We start from the raw sequence: 19,218 nt of genomic DNA, 5'->3' as shown, positions 1-19,218 counted from the left end.
AGAGTACAGGTTAATAAAAAAATTAACAGCCATATTACGTAAAAAACAATCATCAAAATGCCAAATACCATCCTCATTCTTAAGCATATGAATACGATTCTTCTTACGACGGCTAATGGTTCTCGCATGAAAATAGGAAGTGTTCCTATCTCCATGAGAAATCCAATCACACCTGGATTTTTGCTGCCAGTAGGATTCTTCTCTAAGGAGAACCTCATCAAGATTCTTTTGGAGCTGAATTTCCAAATTGGAGAGAAAAGCACAAGGCCGGACATCGAGAAATTTTTGAATACCAGCTATACGAGACATAAGCTGCTTTTTCTGCCGAAAAATATTGCCAAAAACCTGGAAGTTCCAATCTTTAATTTTACCCACAAAACTAGACATATTATCCTTAAAAGAATTCTGATTATTCCATAAGCCATTGACCACATTCTTAAAATCCTGATGGGTAATCCAAGATGCCAGAAAGCGAAACGGCTTAGAACCAGAGTTCTTAGGCTCCGGAATGTTGAAGTTGATAAGAATAGGCCTATGGTCAGATTGAATTCTAGCAAGATGATGAACAATGGCATTAGGATAATTACTCATCCACTTCTCGTTACTCAAACCCCGATCTAAACGCTGAAAAAGACTTCCTCTTCTCCACGTAAATTTTGGGCCAGCAAAATCAATCTGAGACAAGGAATTGATATCCATAAAATGGTTAAATTGAGGACAACCCAAACTTCTGGAGCGAGATCCGCCTCGCCTGTCCGAAAAACTAAGAATGGCATTAAAATCTCCGCCGAGTAACCAAGGTACCGCATTCCCAGTGTTTATAGTAGTAAGATCCCTCCAAAGGATGTGCCGGAAAGAGAGATTTGGACTACCGTAAACAGCCGTGAACAAAAAAGTATCATTGCTATCTCCAAGAGTGACGGAAGTATGAACAAACTGACTATGGTTTTGGATAACAGAGACATGAATATGAGCATTCCAAAGAAGCCAAATCCCTCCCGAAAAACCTTGAGCATCAACTCTATGAGAGTATTCGAAGCCAGTCCTTCTGATAACTTTATCGGCTTTGATACCTGAAATTCTAGGCTCGACTAAGACCATAAGCGAAGGGTTATAGCAGTCACGAAAAGAAATCAAAGTGCGTAAAAACGGTTTACTAGCTGCCCCTTGGCAGTTCCAAATGAAAATTTTTAAATTCATAAAAAAAATAAAAAGGGGGAAAGGGAACAAACCACCATTAATTGTGGGCATTAAGATCCTCAAAGGCTTGAGCCGTGACATTCTGATTACCATCAGTGGCTACAACCATGGCAACAGCACCTTCTTCAACAGAGATATTCAAATCATTGATAAGGTCATTAAAGGACGAATCTTGCAAAGAACTATGGTCTTTCTTCCTCTTAACTTTCACTGTGCTTTTAGAATTTTTATTAATTTTGACACTCCACAAACTATGGGGCTTATCCGGAGCTTTAGGAGAGAACTTATCTCTAAGAGAAGTGTGAGATCGAGGACGAGCTGCAGCCTTCCCCGAAGAATTAACAACATTGACCACCGAGTGTTTAGAGGGGTCCAGAGAGGTGTTTCCAGGGGTAATCATAGTACAAGATGTAATAGCAGGTTCGGTAGAAGGAAAGGAAACCTGATCAGGTTTAAGATAAATATTCGAAAGCGTGACGTTGTCTTTTGCATGGGAATGCATGGGAGTGGGGACATGAGCCATGTGACTTTTGCCAATAGAAAGGGAAGACTTAGCCTTAATGGAGGGCTTAACGTGGCCAACAAAATCTTGTTTAGGCAAATTTGGATGAGCAGAGTCTTTCTTACCAAAATCAATAGATTGGCCAATATTCACTTCCTCCAAATCAGCGATTGAATCAAATCTGGACCCAGAAGGTAACTTCCCGTTGGTGACTTGATTTTTTCCATTATTCACAACTTTCCTTCTTGAGTTTGTAACCTGCATCCAAGGACCGTAGCGATCTTCTGCCGGGTTCGATGCCGGAACCGAAATCGGATTCTTCTCTGCCGGAGTTAACTGAACAGTAGAATCTCCTCCCTTATTTTTTCTATGCGGGCAAAAGTTTTCACGGTGACCATAACGACCACATTCAAAGCAAATAATAGGGAGCCCTTCATATTCAACTTTTTGATAACGACCATCGATCAAAATAGTAGATACCAGTGGCTTAGTTAGGTCTAGATTGATGGCAAGTCTGGCAAATTTTCCACGTTCCTTAGACTCCGTATTAAGATCAATTCTGATAACATTTCCAATGGTACTCGCAATTGCCTTAAGCACATTATTATGATAATATTGGATAGGCAATCCAGGAAAACGTACCCATGCAGTCACCGAAGTAGCAGCTGTATTATCAGCAGAGAACGACGGAGTCCAAGGTTGAACAGTCAGATAATGACCAAACAAAACCCAAGGACCACCAGATAAGACATTCATGTAATCTTCCTTGGAAAAGAAACGAACTAGAAAAAAATTATTGTCAAGATCAATAAGACTTGGGTGTTCTATGGGTTTCCACATCTTGATAAGTCTGCTAGATAAAGTTCTATAGCCAATAGTCTTTCCCAGCAAACGAACAACAACACATAATTTCATATTCTGAGCAATCTCGTTGTGAACCCTATCGGAAAAGGTAATCGTGGGAGTACCTTTATCATCCCCTATCTCGATATCCTCATCATAGAGGTTAAAAACCAAACCATAATCCTCAACCCCATGAGAATTAGCTTTACCTGAATTAAGGAGTTTATCCTTAAACGAAGTTTTCTCGCTAGACATTCCCGGCTTGGGAGACTTGCTGCCGGATATTTCCATCTCCATATCAGAAACAACATCGGAGCCACTTTGTCCGATGGCAGTACGTATCTTCACCTTTTTGGTAGGATCATCGTCATTATTGGAGGTATCATTGTTAGAGCAGAGAGAAATTTCTGACATAGTATTCACCTAATTGTTAAAATGACTTTATTCTATACTGCTAAAATTGAATAAAAATGAAGTGTCGATTTGGTTTCATTGTTCCAACTTTTTTTTCACACTAAGTTATGTTATACCGAAACAAATATTACGAAATGTTTTTTCAATGATGGAAAAGTGGAAATTTTTTATAAACTATTCAATTGTATATAATTTAAATTTAAATTTATAACAAATGTAACTTATCTTTAAATTTAATAATTAGAATTAGAATTAATATTTAAAATTTTAATAATTTTTTTAAAAATATAATCCAATAAAAAATAAGAAAATAATTTATTCATAGGTAACTGTTTAGATTTTTTTCTTTTATCAGAAACAAGTCTTCTATTAGGACAAAATATGCATTTTTATTATATATAAAAACGACACATTTTCTATAAATTTTGGAGAGTTTTAGGCAGAGGAACATTTGGAAAATGGAAAAACACATTTTGTAGCTATATTGATGTTATTATAATAGTTCTTTTATCATTAAGGAGGGAAAAATTTAGCGTTAAATTTACAATTTGAATAAAATGTTTAACGTTTTATATTATTTGAAATATAACTCGTTGATGATATTACCACGATAAATGCATAAAATTGCAGAGTTTTTCTTTTTTTGAAATGATGGATGAATTTTGAATAACAGATAAAAAAAAACCATACAGCTCCAAACAAGTTGCTATGGTGTCGGCACGTACGTGGAGTTGAATTGTCTAAAATTGCATTATTAGGCATTGAAAATTATTTGAATGAAACCCACACCATCCAAACGGAATACTGAGGTCAGTATTTGAAAAGCATTTGTGATGTGTCCATGGAAAATGAAATTTTGTGTCGCCGGATCGTAAATGTGTCGATATTTACTTTAAAATATAAATATTTTTAAATTTGAAAATTGATCCATTTAATTAATTATATCAAAATATTAAACTAAACACGACATATTTATTTAACGGATTAACATGTATGAAGGCTATAACCGAAATTCTATAACATAAGAGAAGTGGAAAACGATAAAAAAATTCAGTCTCAACTACTGATCATATTCATAATCGAAACAAACTGTAAAACAAAAAGAGACATTTTTATTGCATGGAGTATGATATTACCAAAGAAACGGATCATGAACCAAAATGTAGTAATTAAAATAAAGCCAGTAATGACTCAAAACGAGAGTCTGTCGCCGTTTTGTGACTTGCCGGTTTACCTGCACACTTTCAGCCAAAACAAACACTCAGCTTTTGCTTCAGATTCATTAATGGCGTAAGCAGAGGCAAACTGTTTGATATTTTTGAAGTGAAAAAGACTCACTCCAAGCCCTCCTATGCTTTTTCAAGATCCTTGAATGATTCTTCACCATTGATATATCAGATTCTGATGCTTTTTTTATATATATAATTCCATCCAATGGGTTCTTGCCCAAAGCTAGTGGGGGAGTTTGCTCCATTTCTACACGCCTTAAATAGCTCTTGGATTACTCCTACTAAACGATATACTCTCTCCGTCCCGAATTGATAGACCACTTGTTATTTTTCCGTTTTTAAATCATAGATTACTTTTATTTTTAATAAATAATTGAAAATCTAAAAACATTATTACCCCTTAGTATATATGTATAGGTTATTCGTGTTCTAATATAAATTAAGTATTATTTTTAATATTAATATAAAATAAATTGGAATAGTCAACTATAATTAATTTAATTATGCTACTATTTCATTTTAATATAATAAAAAATTGTCTTTTCTATTTATTTTGATGTTCAAACTTTGTATCTTTCTGCTTCAACTTATGAAATATTAAAAATTAAATTTTACTGTTGTTTTTTTATTCTTTTGAATTAGAAGTTAGATTTGGAAAATTAAATTTTGCTAATTAAGATGTGTATTATCTAAATTCAATTGAAATTGTCAAACTAATGGCAAACTTGATAAATTCTAGTAAAATTATCAAATCAGATTATATTTGCACACTTTGAAAATTTTGGATAAAATTATACAATTATTAAAATGATTGGCATTTTTTAACCATTAAATTTTATAATATTAGTTTGAAATGACACATAGATACAATTAAATCGATTTTATAAAATTATATAGATTTAGAATGCATCTATTAAATTAGATTTTTTTAAAAGTTACTTAATTTCATTAAAAATAAAAAAATTGACTTTTTAACATCGCGGTTTTTTTTTGGAGATGAAACAGTTTATTTAATAAAATAAATCAGTTTTTTTTTTTTTGAGAATAATGAAAATTTCATTAATAGAGAAATAAAAGTACAACTTGATTAAATATTGAACAAATCAATACATTCAAGAAGTACAATAATAGAACATCAGTACAATAACAGAAAATCATATCTAATTTCTTCAATCGTATTGACGGAGCTCTTTGAATATGCAACTCGGCGATCCGCCCGCTCCACTCGAAGGTTATGTTAAACCAGAAATCGACTCTTTGGTCTTTGAATGTGTCTGATTGAGAAAATATTAAAAATAAGATTTCTACTGATAGCACTTCAGATCTACGCTCCGTAGATAATTCCATCAAGGAAATAGCAGAACCCATAAAGAGTAAGAGCCAGAACTCCACAAAGGAAGACAAAACATCCATAAAGGAAGAAATAAAAATACCAACAGATCTCAGATCTGTGATTATTGACGCAAATTAAACTAAATACGAGATTTGAACAGAAAACGAGAAGGTAGGGAGGTGATTTTGAACTAAAAAATGGACAAAATCACCTCCCTCTTGTTGCGGCTAGGATTTCTGAAAAGAAAAAGAGAGTTTAGAGAGTTTAGAGAGTTTAAAGACTTTTTAATAATTTGAGAAGTAAATCCAAATCAGTTTATTTTAGAAAAACAAAATAATGATAGAAAAACTCGGATGTTTTGAATTATTTCAGCCAAATGGATAAGGAATAAATGCCAGTGTAATTTAAAAGGTAAAAAGACTACTACTACTTTTATTTGGTGCATGACTTTAGATTATTGGAGTCTTCCCTATTTTTTAATTGCAACAGTAGATCCACTAACTCATGCTCATCTCTTACTTTTTTTTGCTTCCTAAAAAGTAGAATTATAAGTTTTAACAGTTATATGATCATAAATAATATTATCTTGATGATAAATAATTTAATTCATTTTGATTTAAATGCTATAACAAATGAGAAAACAAAAAAGAGTATAATAAAAAATAATTATACAACGCAATGGTTGCGCCACGTCATTCGTGCAACAAACCAATAAGTCGTTAGCCATGTGCAAATGTTTAATGATAAAAAAAATAAGTAATAAATAAAGATTCTCTATCGCAAATGATTATTGGCTTGTTGTAAAAATGACGTGTCACATCCGTTGTGTGGGATAAACACTCTATCATAAATGCCTTTCATAAATATAATTTGATTAAGAATTTAACAATGTTAAAATAAAAAATATGTAATTAAACTACTTAATTGTGTTTAAATATATTTAAACAGATTAAATTATATCAAACTATAGTATAATATATATGTAGGATTTTAGAATAATTTGATCTTTAGTTTTTGTTGATGCTGGTCATCTTGTTTGTATATGTATCATCATTATTGCTTGTTTGACAATCTTATGGGGATTTCCACAGTACTCCCATTATCCACAAACAAATGAATCGTGTCATTGCTCCTATGGTTAAACTATCTTTGAAGTGGAAAAGTGCACATCATGCCTTTGAACTTGTAAATTTTTATTTTATTTTCAAGTGTTGTTTCTTAAATAATTTATATTTTTGTTTTGAACTAATATAAATCTCCGAATTAAATAAAATAGTTTGTATTTCCTTTCAAATAGGGTTTCATGTAAAAAGGAAGTGATATCCCCATCAGAATTGCACCCAATTATAACAGTTGGACCATCCACTCAAAAAACCTTTTCATATATTGCCCTTCTTCTTTATTCTTTAATGCAAGAAAACAAATTAGTATAACCATTATGTTTGTTTAATTTAGAGAATCTCACCTGCACCTAAGTGTATAATTTAGTCGAGCAGGGTCAAAATATGAGTAAAATTGAGCATAATTTGATTTTAAAATATAAATTTAAATTTGAATTCGTCGGATATCATTTTTAAGAATTAAGAATTTGATCTCGATCAAATAACTGAAATTTAAACTCAACTCGATTCATCTATAAAATATTTATAAATTAAATTTCAATATAAAAATAAAATATTATTATAAATGTAATAGAATTATGAAGAATGAAAGAGTAAATTAATTAAAACTCAAATAGATTCGCGTGCGTATCTAGTTAATTATATTAGTGCTTGCATTCAACTCAGTATATAATTGAGTCAAGCAGCTTGAACTCGAGCTCGACATGATATTAATCAAATTAATTATCATTTTAATTTTAAATAATTTGTGTGTTGGGTTACACATAGTTAAACCCATTTGATAATTTATCCTTTTGTACATAAGATATGTCTTTTGGATGATACTAATCTATACTTTTTTATTTTGAAGCATTAACTCCTTTTGGCAAGTCTGAAAAAACAGGTAGGAAATTTCAAAGTAGTTGAGATGTCTATAGAGATCACACATTTTATAATTTAGATTAATTGGGGAAATGACCTTATAAGTTTTGGAGAAACACGGACACATATATCAATATCAACTTATCAAAAATTCTTACTTTTTTTTTGGGTTTAGTTTTAATTATTAATTAAATCAATTAATAATTAGAAAATAAGATTAATAAAAAGGGTGAAAACTATATTATAATGGAGTGAAATGAAAATCGAAACTGAAATTCTCATATCTAATTACAAAATCTAAATCACTAAATCATACTTGTGGTCATATTTTATTTCTATTCAATTGTGATGAGCGTAACTTATCATTATCATCCTCACTTTTGTTTTTCTTGTGTTGGTCATCGATAAATCTTTGATAATTAAAATCTAGTTTGAATTGTCATCAACTGCGAATCAATCAAGTTTTAGTCCCACTTAAATTTCTTCGGATTAGGTGAATTTCAGTAATAGGAATTAGGGGTTGCTGAATGATTTGACATGATTAAAATCAAAATATTAAGTTAAGATCAAAATACTGGTTCAATGTTTTTTTTAGTTATTTATATACTAAATTCCAATCTTTATCCGTTAATATTGATTTAAACGTTGCATCACATATTTCATCCATACAATTTGGCATTTTGTAGTTTATTTATATTTTTGGACGCTGTTTTAGTACACATTTTCTAACTTTATATTTGTAAAAAACGACTATAAACTACACAATGCCAACAAGTGAAAGGATAGCATGTGTAACGCAATATTTTAAACGTTGTGTTTAGATCGCTATAATTAAAAATATTATAATTTAATATGCAAATTACTATTTTATTTTAGAGGAAACAATATTTCATTAGTCAAACACAAACTCTGCTCACTAGTGAGCTACCGTATTGGCATTCCTACTAGCAAAAAACCAAACATGAGCAACGAATATTTGACAATAAAAACTTACAATGTATCCTGAGCCATTAGGTTTATATCGTTACATATAGCAAACAAATTTTGTTGAAGATATCCGCTACTACATTTGCGTCAGAAAAGCTAAAAAAAGGAGTTAGACGCGCTTTTTTTGCCAATAAAACACAGTCTCTAATCGCTATAGCTTCACCCAAGCCAACATCAATATGTCCTATATACTTGTGATATGCCGAAACTTTCATCAAAACTAGAGCTTTAACAGTTAATGTTTTCATCAAAACTTGTTTCTATTTAAACCTACAATATTTGTATTTTCAAATAGTTTTTGATTAAATATTGGTTTGGGGTTACTGACCGGTTCAGTGTTCATTCAAGTTTGATAACTTTCAGGCTGGGAGCACACAACATGGATTTGTGGAAGATTGGCCATGGCCCAAACCTAATGGTTTCACCGGCAACTTTTGCATGAGTGGCCTAAGCCCATTGTAAAATAAAGGCTTAATGGCAAAACAAATTCAAACCTTTAGGACTTATTTCAATTTAAACCAAATTTTTTAATTTTATAATAATATTCAAATTGCATTTTTTTTTTTGCAATAATAGTCAAATTGCACTTTTTATGTGAATTTTTTTGAATTTCTTTACCACTTTTTGTGACTTTTAATATATTATTATACATCAAAAATAATAATAACCTAATATTTTAATTGAAAACAACAAGTTTGTCCACCAATTTGGCTATTATTACAACAAAAAATGCAATTTGGCTATTATTACAAAAATTAAAAAGTTTGGTTTAAATTGCAACAAATCGTATAGGTTTAGATTTTTTTTATCATTAAGTCTAAAATAAATTACAGTATTGCACAATTTAATACACAAATACAATACTAGAATATCTCCAATAGTGTTCTTTGGGAAATGTTCTTTATTTTAAAGACCATATTTTATAAAATAAAGATTAATTTTTAAATAGAGAATGATATTTTTAATTTTATTAGAGTATCTCCAATGGTGTTCTTTGCTTAAATTGCTTCAATGTTTTTTTTGTTGTGTGTTAATAGTTGGAGACGAATTTAAATTGGACAAACAGTTAATCTATAAAATCAAAATATTAAAGCTCTACATAAAGAATAAGAAGGTCAAAACTATAAATAAAACAAGTTCTAATTTTATTCTATACAATGAAGTCACACTGCATTGTAAAGTTTTATAGGAAATGCCCTAAAATTAAGATAACGTCATTTTAAACCCTAAAAATATTAAAATCTATGTTATTAATTAATAATCATTTCTTAAACAATATGGAAATAAAATATTGTCAATCAGTCGTCATCCTAACTATACAAGTAGTTCAGTAAATCAATGTCAGTAAATGGCAATATACACAATATAACATACAATTACTCTTTCCCCCCTTCTACTTCTTTTAGGAAAAAAGTTTATTTCAGTTCTTGTACAATTTTGCGCTGCTAAAATATACATGAAGACCTCTAATCATACAAGTATTTATATATCAAGTAGTTAAATTTGAAGATTAAAACTTACTAATCATCTATATAGAAATGTCCAGAAACATTATCCGCAAAACCAAATTGCATGTTCTCAGAGGGTTTCCAGTGACGTTTTCTTTGATTTATAAACCAATTGTTAATTTGCTTCTGATCTAATCCTGTTGTATCTGCCAGTGCTATCTTATCAGCTTCCTGGATCGTTCAAATAATTAAACCATCACAAAACTATTTTATAATAACAAGTAGAATCAATATATGCAAAATTATGTTAAAATTAATAAATACAACAATTTTTTTTTTATCAATAATCCACCAGACTCTTGTAATTTGTTTTAGTTAATTATATCCAAGTAACATCTGAAAAAAAGTGTCTAATTGAGAAAAAATATATGTTTTAACTGCTTACATATATTTATGACAAATTAGAATATATTTAAAGGAAAATTCAAAAACCAAATTGTCCAAACAATCTTATGAGTTAAAAAATATAAAAGCTAATAGTATGTATTAAGCCCACAATTTTAGTCTTATCAGTTAAGATTCCACCGCTGAAGTAGGGTTTCATCTAAAATTGATTAATAGCATAAAAATGCATGGAGAGGGAAGAAGTAATACGTACAGTAGGGTAAGGCCATTTATAGTGAAGATTCCACCACTCGAGAAGGGTTTGTCTTGCTTCTTTGGGTAGTTTTCCTTTCTTTTTCTTCTTTGAGAATTCTAACTTGAGAGTGCTTATATGATTTCCAAACCTCCGCACCAGTTTATCTTTCAGATCTCTGTCTTCACTGCTTTGCTGAGCTGCTTCATTTTCACCTCCACTTAACTCCTCTTCTGATGCTTCATCTGCCAAATTACAATGTTATCAAGTCTTGAATTACTTGTACTGCTATAACATCTTACAGAACTCGTAATTCATCAGTTCAAATGAAGCTCAATGTCAATTAAAAAAATAATTAAGAATTCATACCAAACCCTAGTTTTCAAATTAGGGTTACGAATTTACAGGGAAAGACCCCACACATAAAGAAACCTAGACAGTCATTAACTTTGACCAAAGGGAGAGAGTGGTAGTATGGGTGCAGTGTATTGCAGTGCACCTTCCTCCAGTCTCCATAGCCTGCATGCAGGTTTTCTCCGTCTGGTAATGTCGTTTGTCAGATACACTCGAGAATCACAGTTTAAAAAAGAGATGATAGGGCTATGAAATCAAAGTTTTGAGAGAGAAAGTTTGAAATTTTAATTAAGTTAAATATAAAAAACAATTTATAAGCTAACAAATTTCCTCGATTTGTCAAGTGCATAATGCAAGGCCTCACTCATGATGCCTGCTTTGAACCAATAGATATTACAACTAAGTGGCAAGTTAAAAGAATTATGAGAATGATAAAAGTAAAACATCTATTTGACCATATTTAGAAACATTGACCTAAATATTATTTATCTTGGCATACAACCTTTTGAATTGAAATAAAATTCTTCCATATAGATTTGATTTAAATAAAAAAAAATACATCCGACGTAATTTATTGATTCCCAAAAAATATACGTTCTAAAGAGGGAGTATAAACCGACTTCTTAATTAAAAAAAATTTAATTAAAAACAAGAAAATATCTTATCTAGATAGGTTTATATTTTATTTATGTATTATCATATTTTTCAATAAATTTTTAAATTCATAAATTAAACATAACTCGTATAGAAAAAAAAAATTATATAAACCTTATTCATCACATATGATTATAAATCATCCATTTGTCGTAGGATACATGTCTAACAAATCTATAAATATGGAGTACATTTTGGTTATATAATTATCAATTGATGTGATATTCATTGATTGATTCTTATGTTTATTTTTACTATATATTATAGATAAATAGATGGTTTACAATCATACATAAAAAGAAAATTAGCCAAGAAATTTTCAAAGAGCTGTACTGGTTAGCAATAAAAGTTTAGGCATGGAATAGAGTAAAGGGACAGACTAATATGGTGTAGATTGCAGATAATTGGGTGGCAATAATGCAATACACTTTGAATAATAAGTGGAACGGAGAGGAACAAACAAGAGAACCCACCAAAAAAGAAAACAAAGGATGGAACAGCACTATTTGGGACCCGCCCGCCTTAAAATCCCCCAAGTTCCGAGCCAAAAGAAAAACTAAGACACGTGTGGTGCCCATCAAAGACCCACAAAAATGCCACAAAGCAACAAATGAATGCCCCCATGGACATGACAACCACTAGCTGGAGCAGTAAGAGCTGCAGCTCAGTACTGCTGCATAGGAAAAAAGAGTAAGACTAAGAGAGATGGGCATTCATAATCTATTAGTTGGAATGGTGGGTTCACAGCGAAATCTACGGGAGTCCCATGTGAATCCGACCTCCCGTTCTATCCGGGCAAAAACATACAAACTATTTATTATTATTGAGCTCAATTCCACTTCTTATCCTTGCTTCTTCACCAGCCTGCCCTACTCCTACACTTGCATTTTTATTTAGGAAAAATATCACAACTGACGGACCAAAATAAACTACTTGTGATTTTCAAAGTGTCATGCAGATAAACCCTCATGCATCCCATAATGACTGAAATCATCCAACATTGATCGAAATTGTATCAAGAACAGGAAACGTGAGAAGACAGTGACACTCCACTCCAGCATTCAAATAATGTGGTTACTCAATTGATTGTTATATAAAATATTAAATCATATAGTGCGGTTAACCACACTATTTCATGTCCACATAGGCAAAAATATGCCTAAAATGATGGACTTGCCTTAGAATTTCCCTTGTTGTAGATAGACTAGTTGCATTAACAAAATATAAGAAATAAAACGTTGATAACCGTTTTATAAAATGCCTATAGTCTAACCACATAATTATATAACCATAAGCATAGTCCACGAAACAGTTAACATTTTTAATAAGTAAAGCACAATCTGCGCCACGTGAGTGTATTGTATGCCTATATAAATAAAATAATCAAAATGGCATTCACTAATCTTCAGTCCTTTCTTTTTCCAGTAAGTTAGAAGAATCACAAAAGAAGATTAAGGATAATTAATCCACAACTAAGCATATCAATGAAACAAAGTACACAAGAGTCGAATAAAATAAAATTAGAAACACCTGATCAAAAAGTAATTTGTACTTTCAATTATAAACAACGCCATGCAGTTGCCAACCAGCAAAAATACAGATCAGATGGATCCAGAAGAAAAAAAAAAATCAATCCTGATTAATAACATTTTTTTTTCCACTAGAAAGGCTGCTATACCCATGTCATTTGCATGATCTCCACTCCTGTGTTAGTGGAAATAATAGCAGCCTTTCTTGGTGTATAGATTCTTAAACAAAAGCACTAATTCGTTGAACTATATATTTATCATCCAAATTAACAATGAAAGTACAAAATTTAAATCAAAATGCGATATGTTCTACTTCTAGGTCGACATCTACTTGTAAAGCATATGTATTATGGTTAGACAACTACACATTACAGCCTTGAAAGGGATAAGCAAGAATTTAATAATAATCAAAATCAAATGAACATCAAACTAGATCCAGTAACAAGGTCTTGATTTAATTAAAGTCATTGATTCCCATGTGATTCCTCAGATTTTCATGTGTAATGTTGACGAGGAAGGAGTAATTTTTTGGGTTAAAACTAATACAACTTCCAAGAAGATTATAATCGGGAGGGACAACACTGCTTTAGAAGCAGTAGTCATTCCACTTTTAACAATTTCCAAAGTATCAATATGATTTATTCATGCTCTATTGGAACTTGAAGCTATTTATATAAACCAAGCAAATATAATTTGTTACAAGTCATTACCATCCCACTAAATTAGCCAAAGTCATTTTATTGAGAAATTCGTATATGAACTTAGTTTATCACGGTCCATTTACCACGTCACGTGGTGTGATTAAATATGATAATTAATTATTAAATTAATAACATATATTATCATATTAAATAATACCACGTGTCACATAATAAAAGGATAGTTCAAAATACTACGAGGTCAACAAAGTTCATGTTTCTCATATTCATCTTACAATATGTAGGTTCAAAGATGCACCATGATGCATGACATCAATCACTATCTTTTATTTTAGCCTAAATGCCTAAGGAACATTTCTATTTGAAAGGATTTTCAAGGTCCCAAAAATACAAAAACCAATTGATGATGAGCTCAAAATAATTACAAGTCACAAAAATTGGACACGGAATGAAAAGTTTTAAGGTGCATTTCTTGCTTCTGAGGATGAGATTGAAGTAGCAATTACAATACAAATTAATTTTGAACAAAAGGAAACTTAAAAACAAAACTAAATTGCTGCCCTAATTTCAATCTCCATAACAAAGGAACATTCCAGCAATGGGCATGCATTAAAGGCTCCTTAATTGTCACTTCTAGGGTTATGCCAACATCTGACTGATTTCATAGTAATACCATCTATGTACCACAAAACTGCAATCCTCAGACCAAATAAAATATAAGTGGGAATTTTGCAACTCATTATCTTATTCTTCATTCTATTTACAATTTCGCATTTCAAAGCCATTTTTGACAAAACATAGTAATTAGATAAGATCAAAAGTGATGAAGAATAAGTTTAAGGAGAAATAGGGCTTAAATTGATACTTGTATAGTGGTTCGATTGATTCCATCAGAAAAAATTTCTTTATCAGACTACTTAAGATTTAGATTCAATGGTCTTTTGAGCAGTACACTATCATATGTCACTGTATCCATCCATCCATCAAACAACTATTTAATGAGTGATTAACTCTGAAACGTCCAATTAAGAATCAGACTAACAAAGTACTCTACTTTCCATTCTTATTTTTGCCTGACACAATCAAAAGGGAATTTTATTCTTACACAACAAAAAAAGAAAGAAAACAAATAAAGGAATTAAAAAAAAGATGGTAGATAATGCAAGGAAATTAAATAAATTGAGCTAAAAAGGAAAAGAAACAACTGTTACAAAGTCCATTACAGCAGAACTCTTGACCTTTTCAACAAGCTCTTTAATTTACTCCTCGACATAAGATCACCAACAAAATTAAGCCACGAGAGTCTTTTTCCATGTCTAGGGTTTTTGTTGTTTATGTGTGTTATTTGTTGCCATTGGTTCTTTGAGCATTATTGACCGGTAAAGATTAAAAAAAGTACTAGTCTAGGATAGCTATTGTTATCTCTCTAGCTTCATCTTTTTAAAACTGATAATCTGTAACCTCATTTTTCATGTAAATTTTGATGATCTTGTAGCCAGTATCAGCCATTTTGACGGAAGTTTTACCGGGTATTTATGTTATTTTTAACTACTTTATGTAAGTGACACAGATATATGATGCAGTCGAACTTACAGAAGAAGAAAAACAAAATAAATTAATAGCTAGAAGTGTGGCGCAAGAATCAAGAACTCCAAGTAAAGAAAACAAACAAAATATAACGAAAACAAGAAAACATTTGCCAAGAGAGAGTGGAAAAATAACCTGTAGAGAGAGTTGTGGAAGAAGTAGCAGTGCAAAGATTACGAAGCTGCATTTCGATCTTGTTCACAAAGGCTGTTGCTTCATCGAAAGGCCGTTCCAGATCAGATTTATACTTCACCAACACATCATAATATGTTTCCTTCACCATCAACAAGAAAAAATAAGTTAATAGACAAACAAAAATGGAAGGCAAAACAAAAACAAACAAATTGAGAGTGAGACCATGAACTCATCGAGCTCGGGATCAGCTCCTAAGCAGGTAGAACCACCACCACCGCCTCCTCCTTCTCCTCCTCCTCCTCCTCTATAAATGTCATTTTCTCGCCGGATTTCATCCAAGAAAGACGCTGTCTCCGGTGGCGCTCCTACCTTACAACACACACAAAACAAAATTGTGAAGAAAAATCAATTTCAAATCTAAAATAACCGTTTTTCAAAGATTCAGATCTTCAAAATCTAAACAAACAACACAAAAAAAGCTTTCCAAATGAAAATATACGCAAGTTTTTTTCTCTATTTAGGTTAAAAAAATTCTATCATGCACAAAAGTACTGACACCTGCAACAATAAAAATCACTATTAATTTACTTTATATAGCTAAAAATATTTTTAATTCACCTTTTGACAATCAATATAAGCTTGAAGCAAGCGAGGATAATAAGGATGAGAAGCAATTCTAGCTTTGAAAAAACTGGTCACATGATCTTCATCTTCTCCGGTTCCTGTCACCGGAATTTCAGGATGAGAAACCGCAGACGCAGCCGAGATTAACTCGTCCGATACAAAAAGTGGATTGATAATCCGATTTTGAAAAGCTTCGGAAGACAAGAAACTGTTAGTAGCGTAACTATAACCGGACGGTAAAATCAGATTATTCTCCGGTGACATGATCAACGATGATGCTTTATCCGGTGTGGTGTAGTCCGTCGTTGATGATGAGTGTAGACCGTACATTCCATCCATAATTATTATGACTGCCACTGTTTAGAGTATTTAAAGGAAAATACAAAATTTATAAAGCGGGAATTGAATGATAATTTTGTATATGTAGAGAGGAAACCCAAGGTTTTTTTGTAAGTACAGAATGAATGTTTGATTTTTATTAGAAGTGGTATTACGGAGAGTGATCTTTTGGGAAACAAGCAAAGGACATAAATAAATTTAGGTATTGAGAAGTACAAATTTATACATGTATCAACTAGCATTTGATTTTTCAAAAAATATATTCCTCCATCTCATTTAAAACTAGCTCAAATGATATAAGTATTAGGCAGCAAACTGTTAGGTCGGTCAAATTATCAAAAAATAAACTATGTTTAATATTTTATAATTTATACAACTAGTCTAATACTTGTATTAGGATAAAATCAATATTTTTTAAAAAGTTCTATCAATTCTAATTTAATTAAATTCGTGACAGAAGTAGAAATATTCCTATCTCTAGGTATATTTTTGACTTGATAATTGCATTTTTTTAATCATTTTAGTTGTGCTTATTGGCTTATTGTTGTCTCGAGCGTTTCAAGTAAAATGTGCAATTATAACGAGTATCAAAGTATTTTTGGTGTAATTCAGAAGTTACTGGGGTCAAAAGAGGATTGGAGTAGAATCAAAGGATCAAAAGCGACATTTCAAAGGAAGAAGAGGGTGTTCAAACGCACAATGGGAGGTGTGCAAACGCACACCATGTGACTCGAACGTGCAAGCCTGCACGAGCTCAGCTCGAGCTATCTCCCCCTACTTCCAGTAGCAAACGAATAATTCTGAATGGCTAAGTATGGAGGTGCGCGAATGCACACCTATTGAGAATAAACTCAACTCGTAATACTCGGTAAATACGAGATCGAACCCACAAGAAGTGAATTAGGAGCAATTGATGAGAATGAATTTTAGTTATGATTCAATTCGTTTAGCGAAACACAAATGGTTGAAGTTTCAAATATCCAATTACTAATTAACAATTCTACGAAGCACAAAATTGTTATTAACAAATAAAGAAACGCTAATTAACAAGATTTTAATTCAATAAAAAGGGAACGTCAAGGGATTGGCAGTCCCACCTAGGTTATGCATTTCATGGTTGGTCAAAGTGGAAGTCACAAAGGGCCGAGTGAGGTCTAAAACGTCATTCCCGCTCTCTCGAGCCTCAAGGAATGCCAAAATCGCTAACTAATCATCTAATCATCACCAAGCTCACTCTCGTGTTACAAGACAAAACCAAATCATTAACTAACGATTAATCAGTCCACTCTAGGGCCACCTAGGTTCAGACCCACTCTCGTGGCGCTCTAAAACCTAAGTTTTCAATCCTATTAGTCAATCTAATCAACCACCTTTCGGTGTATCAGTTGAACTTTAAACATGCTTAAGGTAGCTAATCCTAAGCAAGCAATAAGCAATAGGAGTGAAACATAAACATACAACACTAAGAGCCAACCAAATCATGCAACCCTAGGTTATCATACCAACCCCCTAACAAGGGGGTTTAGCCACTCATGATTAAATTAAAACAAGCAATTGAAGAATAAGAAAAATAGAACATTATCAAGTAAGAAGAATTAAGTTAATTAAATAAGTAGAACAAACAACCATAAAGTTAATGAAGATTCACAATAAGTAAGCTTGTAATAAAATGAAGATCTTGTTGTCACAAAGCAAATAAAACTTTCAATCAAGCTCCAACAATGGAGGAATCTCCAAGAAGATGGTAGCTAATCTAAAAAAGGTAAAAACTAGAGAACAATAAAAAATGTCTACAACTTGTCTCTACCCTAAAAAAGATAAGGTGCTGTTTATATGGGTTACAAATGAGATAAACAAAGGACACCCATCTAAGGAGTGTTGGGCCTAAAATGGAAATTGAGCCCTTGAGTTTTGTCTTGTCTCGAAATTCAAATTCTGAGCTTCTTCTTAAGGGGCTCGATCGAGCCATCCACTTAAGAGTGAGGGCTCGATCGAGCCTTATGCCTTCAAGAAATTTCTGGACCCATTTGTTCATAGGGCTCGATCGAGCCTTCCTTCATAAGTGAAGGGCTCGATCGAGCCCTTCCTTTAAAGTCCCATTTCTCGCTCGTTTCTTTGCTCTTTCAACTCCCTCCTATTTCGATACTTGATTTCTTCCTTCTTTAAGCCCAAAACACTTCACGTTGCTTCATTTTACCTGAAAAGCTAATACACATAATAAGTACAATAATACCGGGGGAAAGCGCTTCAAAGTATACTAAAAGCAAGCGAAAACAACTCCTATTCATAGGTGTAAAATGCACCAATCAACACCCCATGTGAAGAAGATGGTGTACGTTAGGGAAGTGTGCGATCGCACACCACACAAAAAAACTGTAGAAATATGGACAAAAATGCCCTTACACGTCAGCAAATTTCACGGGACTTGGGGGCATTTATGTGTTTTCATCTTAGCTCGACCTAATTTTATCTATGAGGCAGGAAGATGTATATATACCTCATTTTCTCACCGACACGGGGGATGCCGTACTTCGAGTTATGCCGTCCCAAGTTCTCTCGGGATGAGCTCTTAGCGATTAGTCAGTCCAGCCTCCCTCAACTATACGATACCACTGCTGCCACTTCTGAAGCTATCGGAGATCCACTTTTTAAGATTTATGTGGGCAGCATTAGACATTAGCTTTTACATTGTTTTAGCATAATTTTGATTATTATTTCATCGTTTTAGCTTGTATTCTGGATTCTCTACTGTATTGTATTGG

At 32.2% G+C, this 19,218-nt stretch overlaps 1 protein-coding gene across 2 annotated transcripts; it reads right to left on the bottom strand.

Annotated features, from left to right (window-relative positions):
• Positions 1–9,816: 9,816 nt before the first annotated feature.
• LOC126657801 (homeobox protein knotted-1-like 6) lies at positions 9,817–16,646 on the bottom strand. Of its 2 annotated transcripts, none has more exons than XM_050352580.2 (5): positions 16,112–16,646; positions 15,716–15,862; positions 15,494–15,632; positions 10,597–10,820; positions 9,817–10,169 (listed from the first exon to the last, which is right to left on the bottom strand). In XM_050352580.2, the coding sequence occupies exons 1-5, from the start codon at positions 16,454–16,456 to the stop codon at positions 10,011–10,013; spliced, it is 1,014 nt and encodes a 337-aa protein (XP_050208537.1). In that variant the 5' UTR covers positions 16,457–16,646; the 3' UTR covers positions 9,817–10,010. The 2 variants fall into 2 exon arrangements, with proteins under 2 accessions (XP_050208537.1, XP_050208538.1); XM_050352581.2 differs by having other exon boundaries at positions 10,597–10,823; positions 15,506–15,632; positions 16,112–16,645.
• Positions 16,647–19,218: the final 2,572 nt, after the last annotated feature.

Source organism: Mercurialis annua, linkage group LG7 (genome assembly GCF_937616625.2).
Source record: "Mercurialis annua linkage group LG7, ddMerAnnu1.2, whole genome shotgun sequence".
Classification (NCBI taxonomy): Eukaryota; Viridiplantae; Streptophyta; class Magnoliopsida; order Malpighiales; family Euphorbiaceae; genus Mercurialis; species Mercurialis annua.
The sequence above is the reverse complement of the archived record's forward strand: the minus strand, read 5'-3'. Positions and strand labels throughout refer to the sequence as shown.

Excerpts from the sequence above, each read along its gene's own strand:
- LOC126657801 (XM_050352580.2), bottom strand. The coding sequence starts at position 16,456 with ATGGATGGAATGTACGGTCTACACTCATCATCAACGACGGACTACACC. Across the intron at positions 10,821-15,493 it reads TTCCACAACTCTCTCTACAG|ATGAAGCATCAGAAGAGGAG; the intron begins GTTATTTTTCCA and ends GTAATTTGGCAG. Across the intron at positions 10,170-10,596 it reads ATAAATGGCCTTACCCTACT|GAAGCTGATAAGATAGCACT; the intron begins GTACGTATTACT and ends TGAACGATCCAG.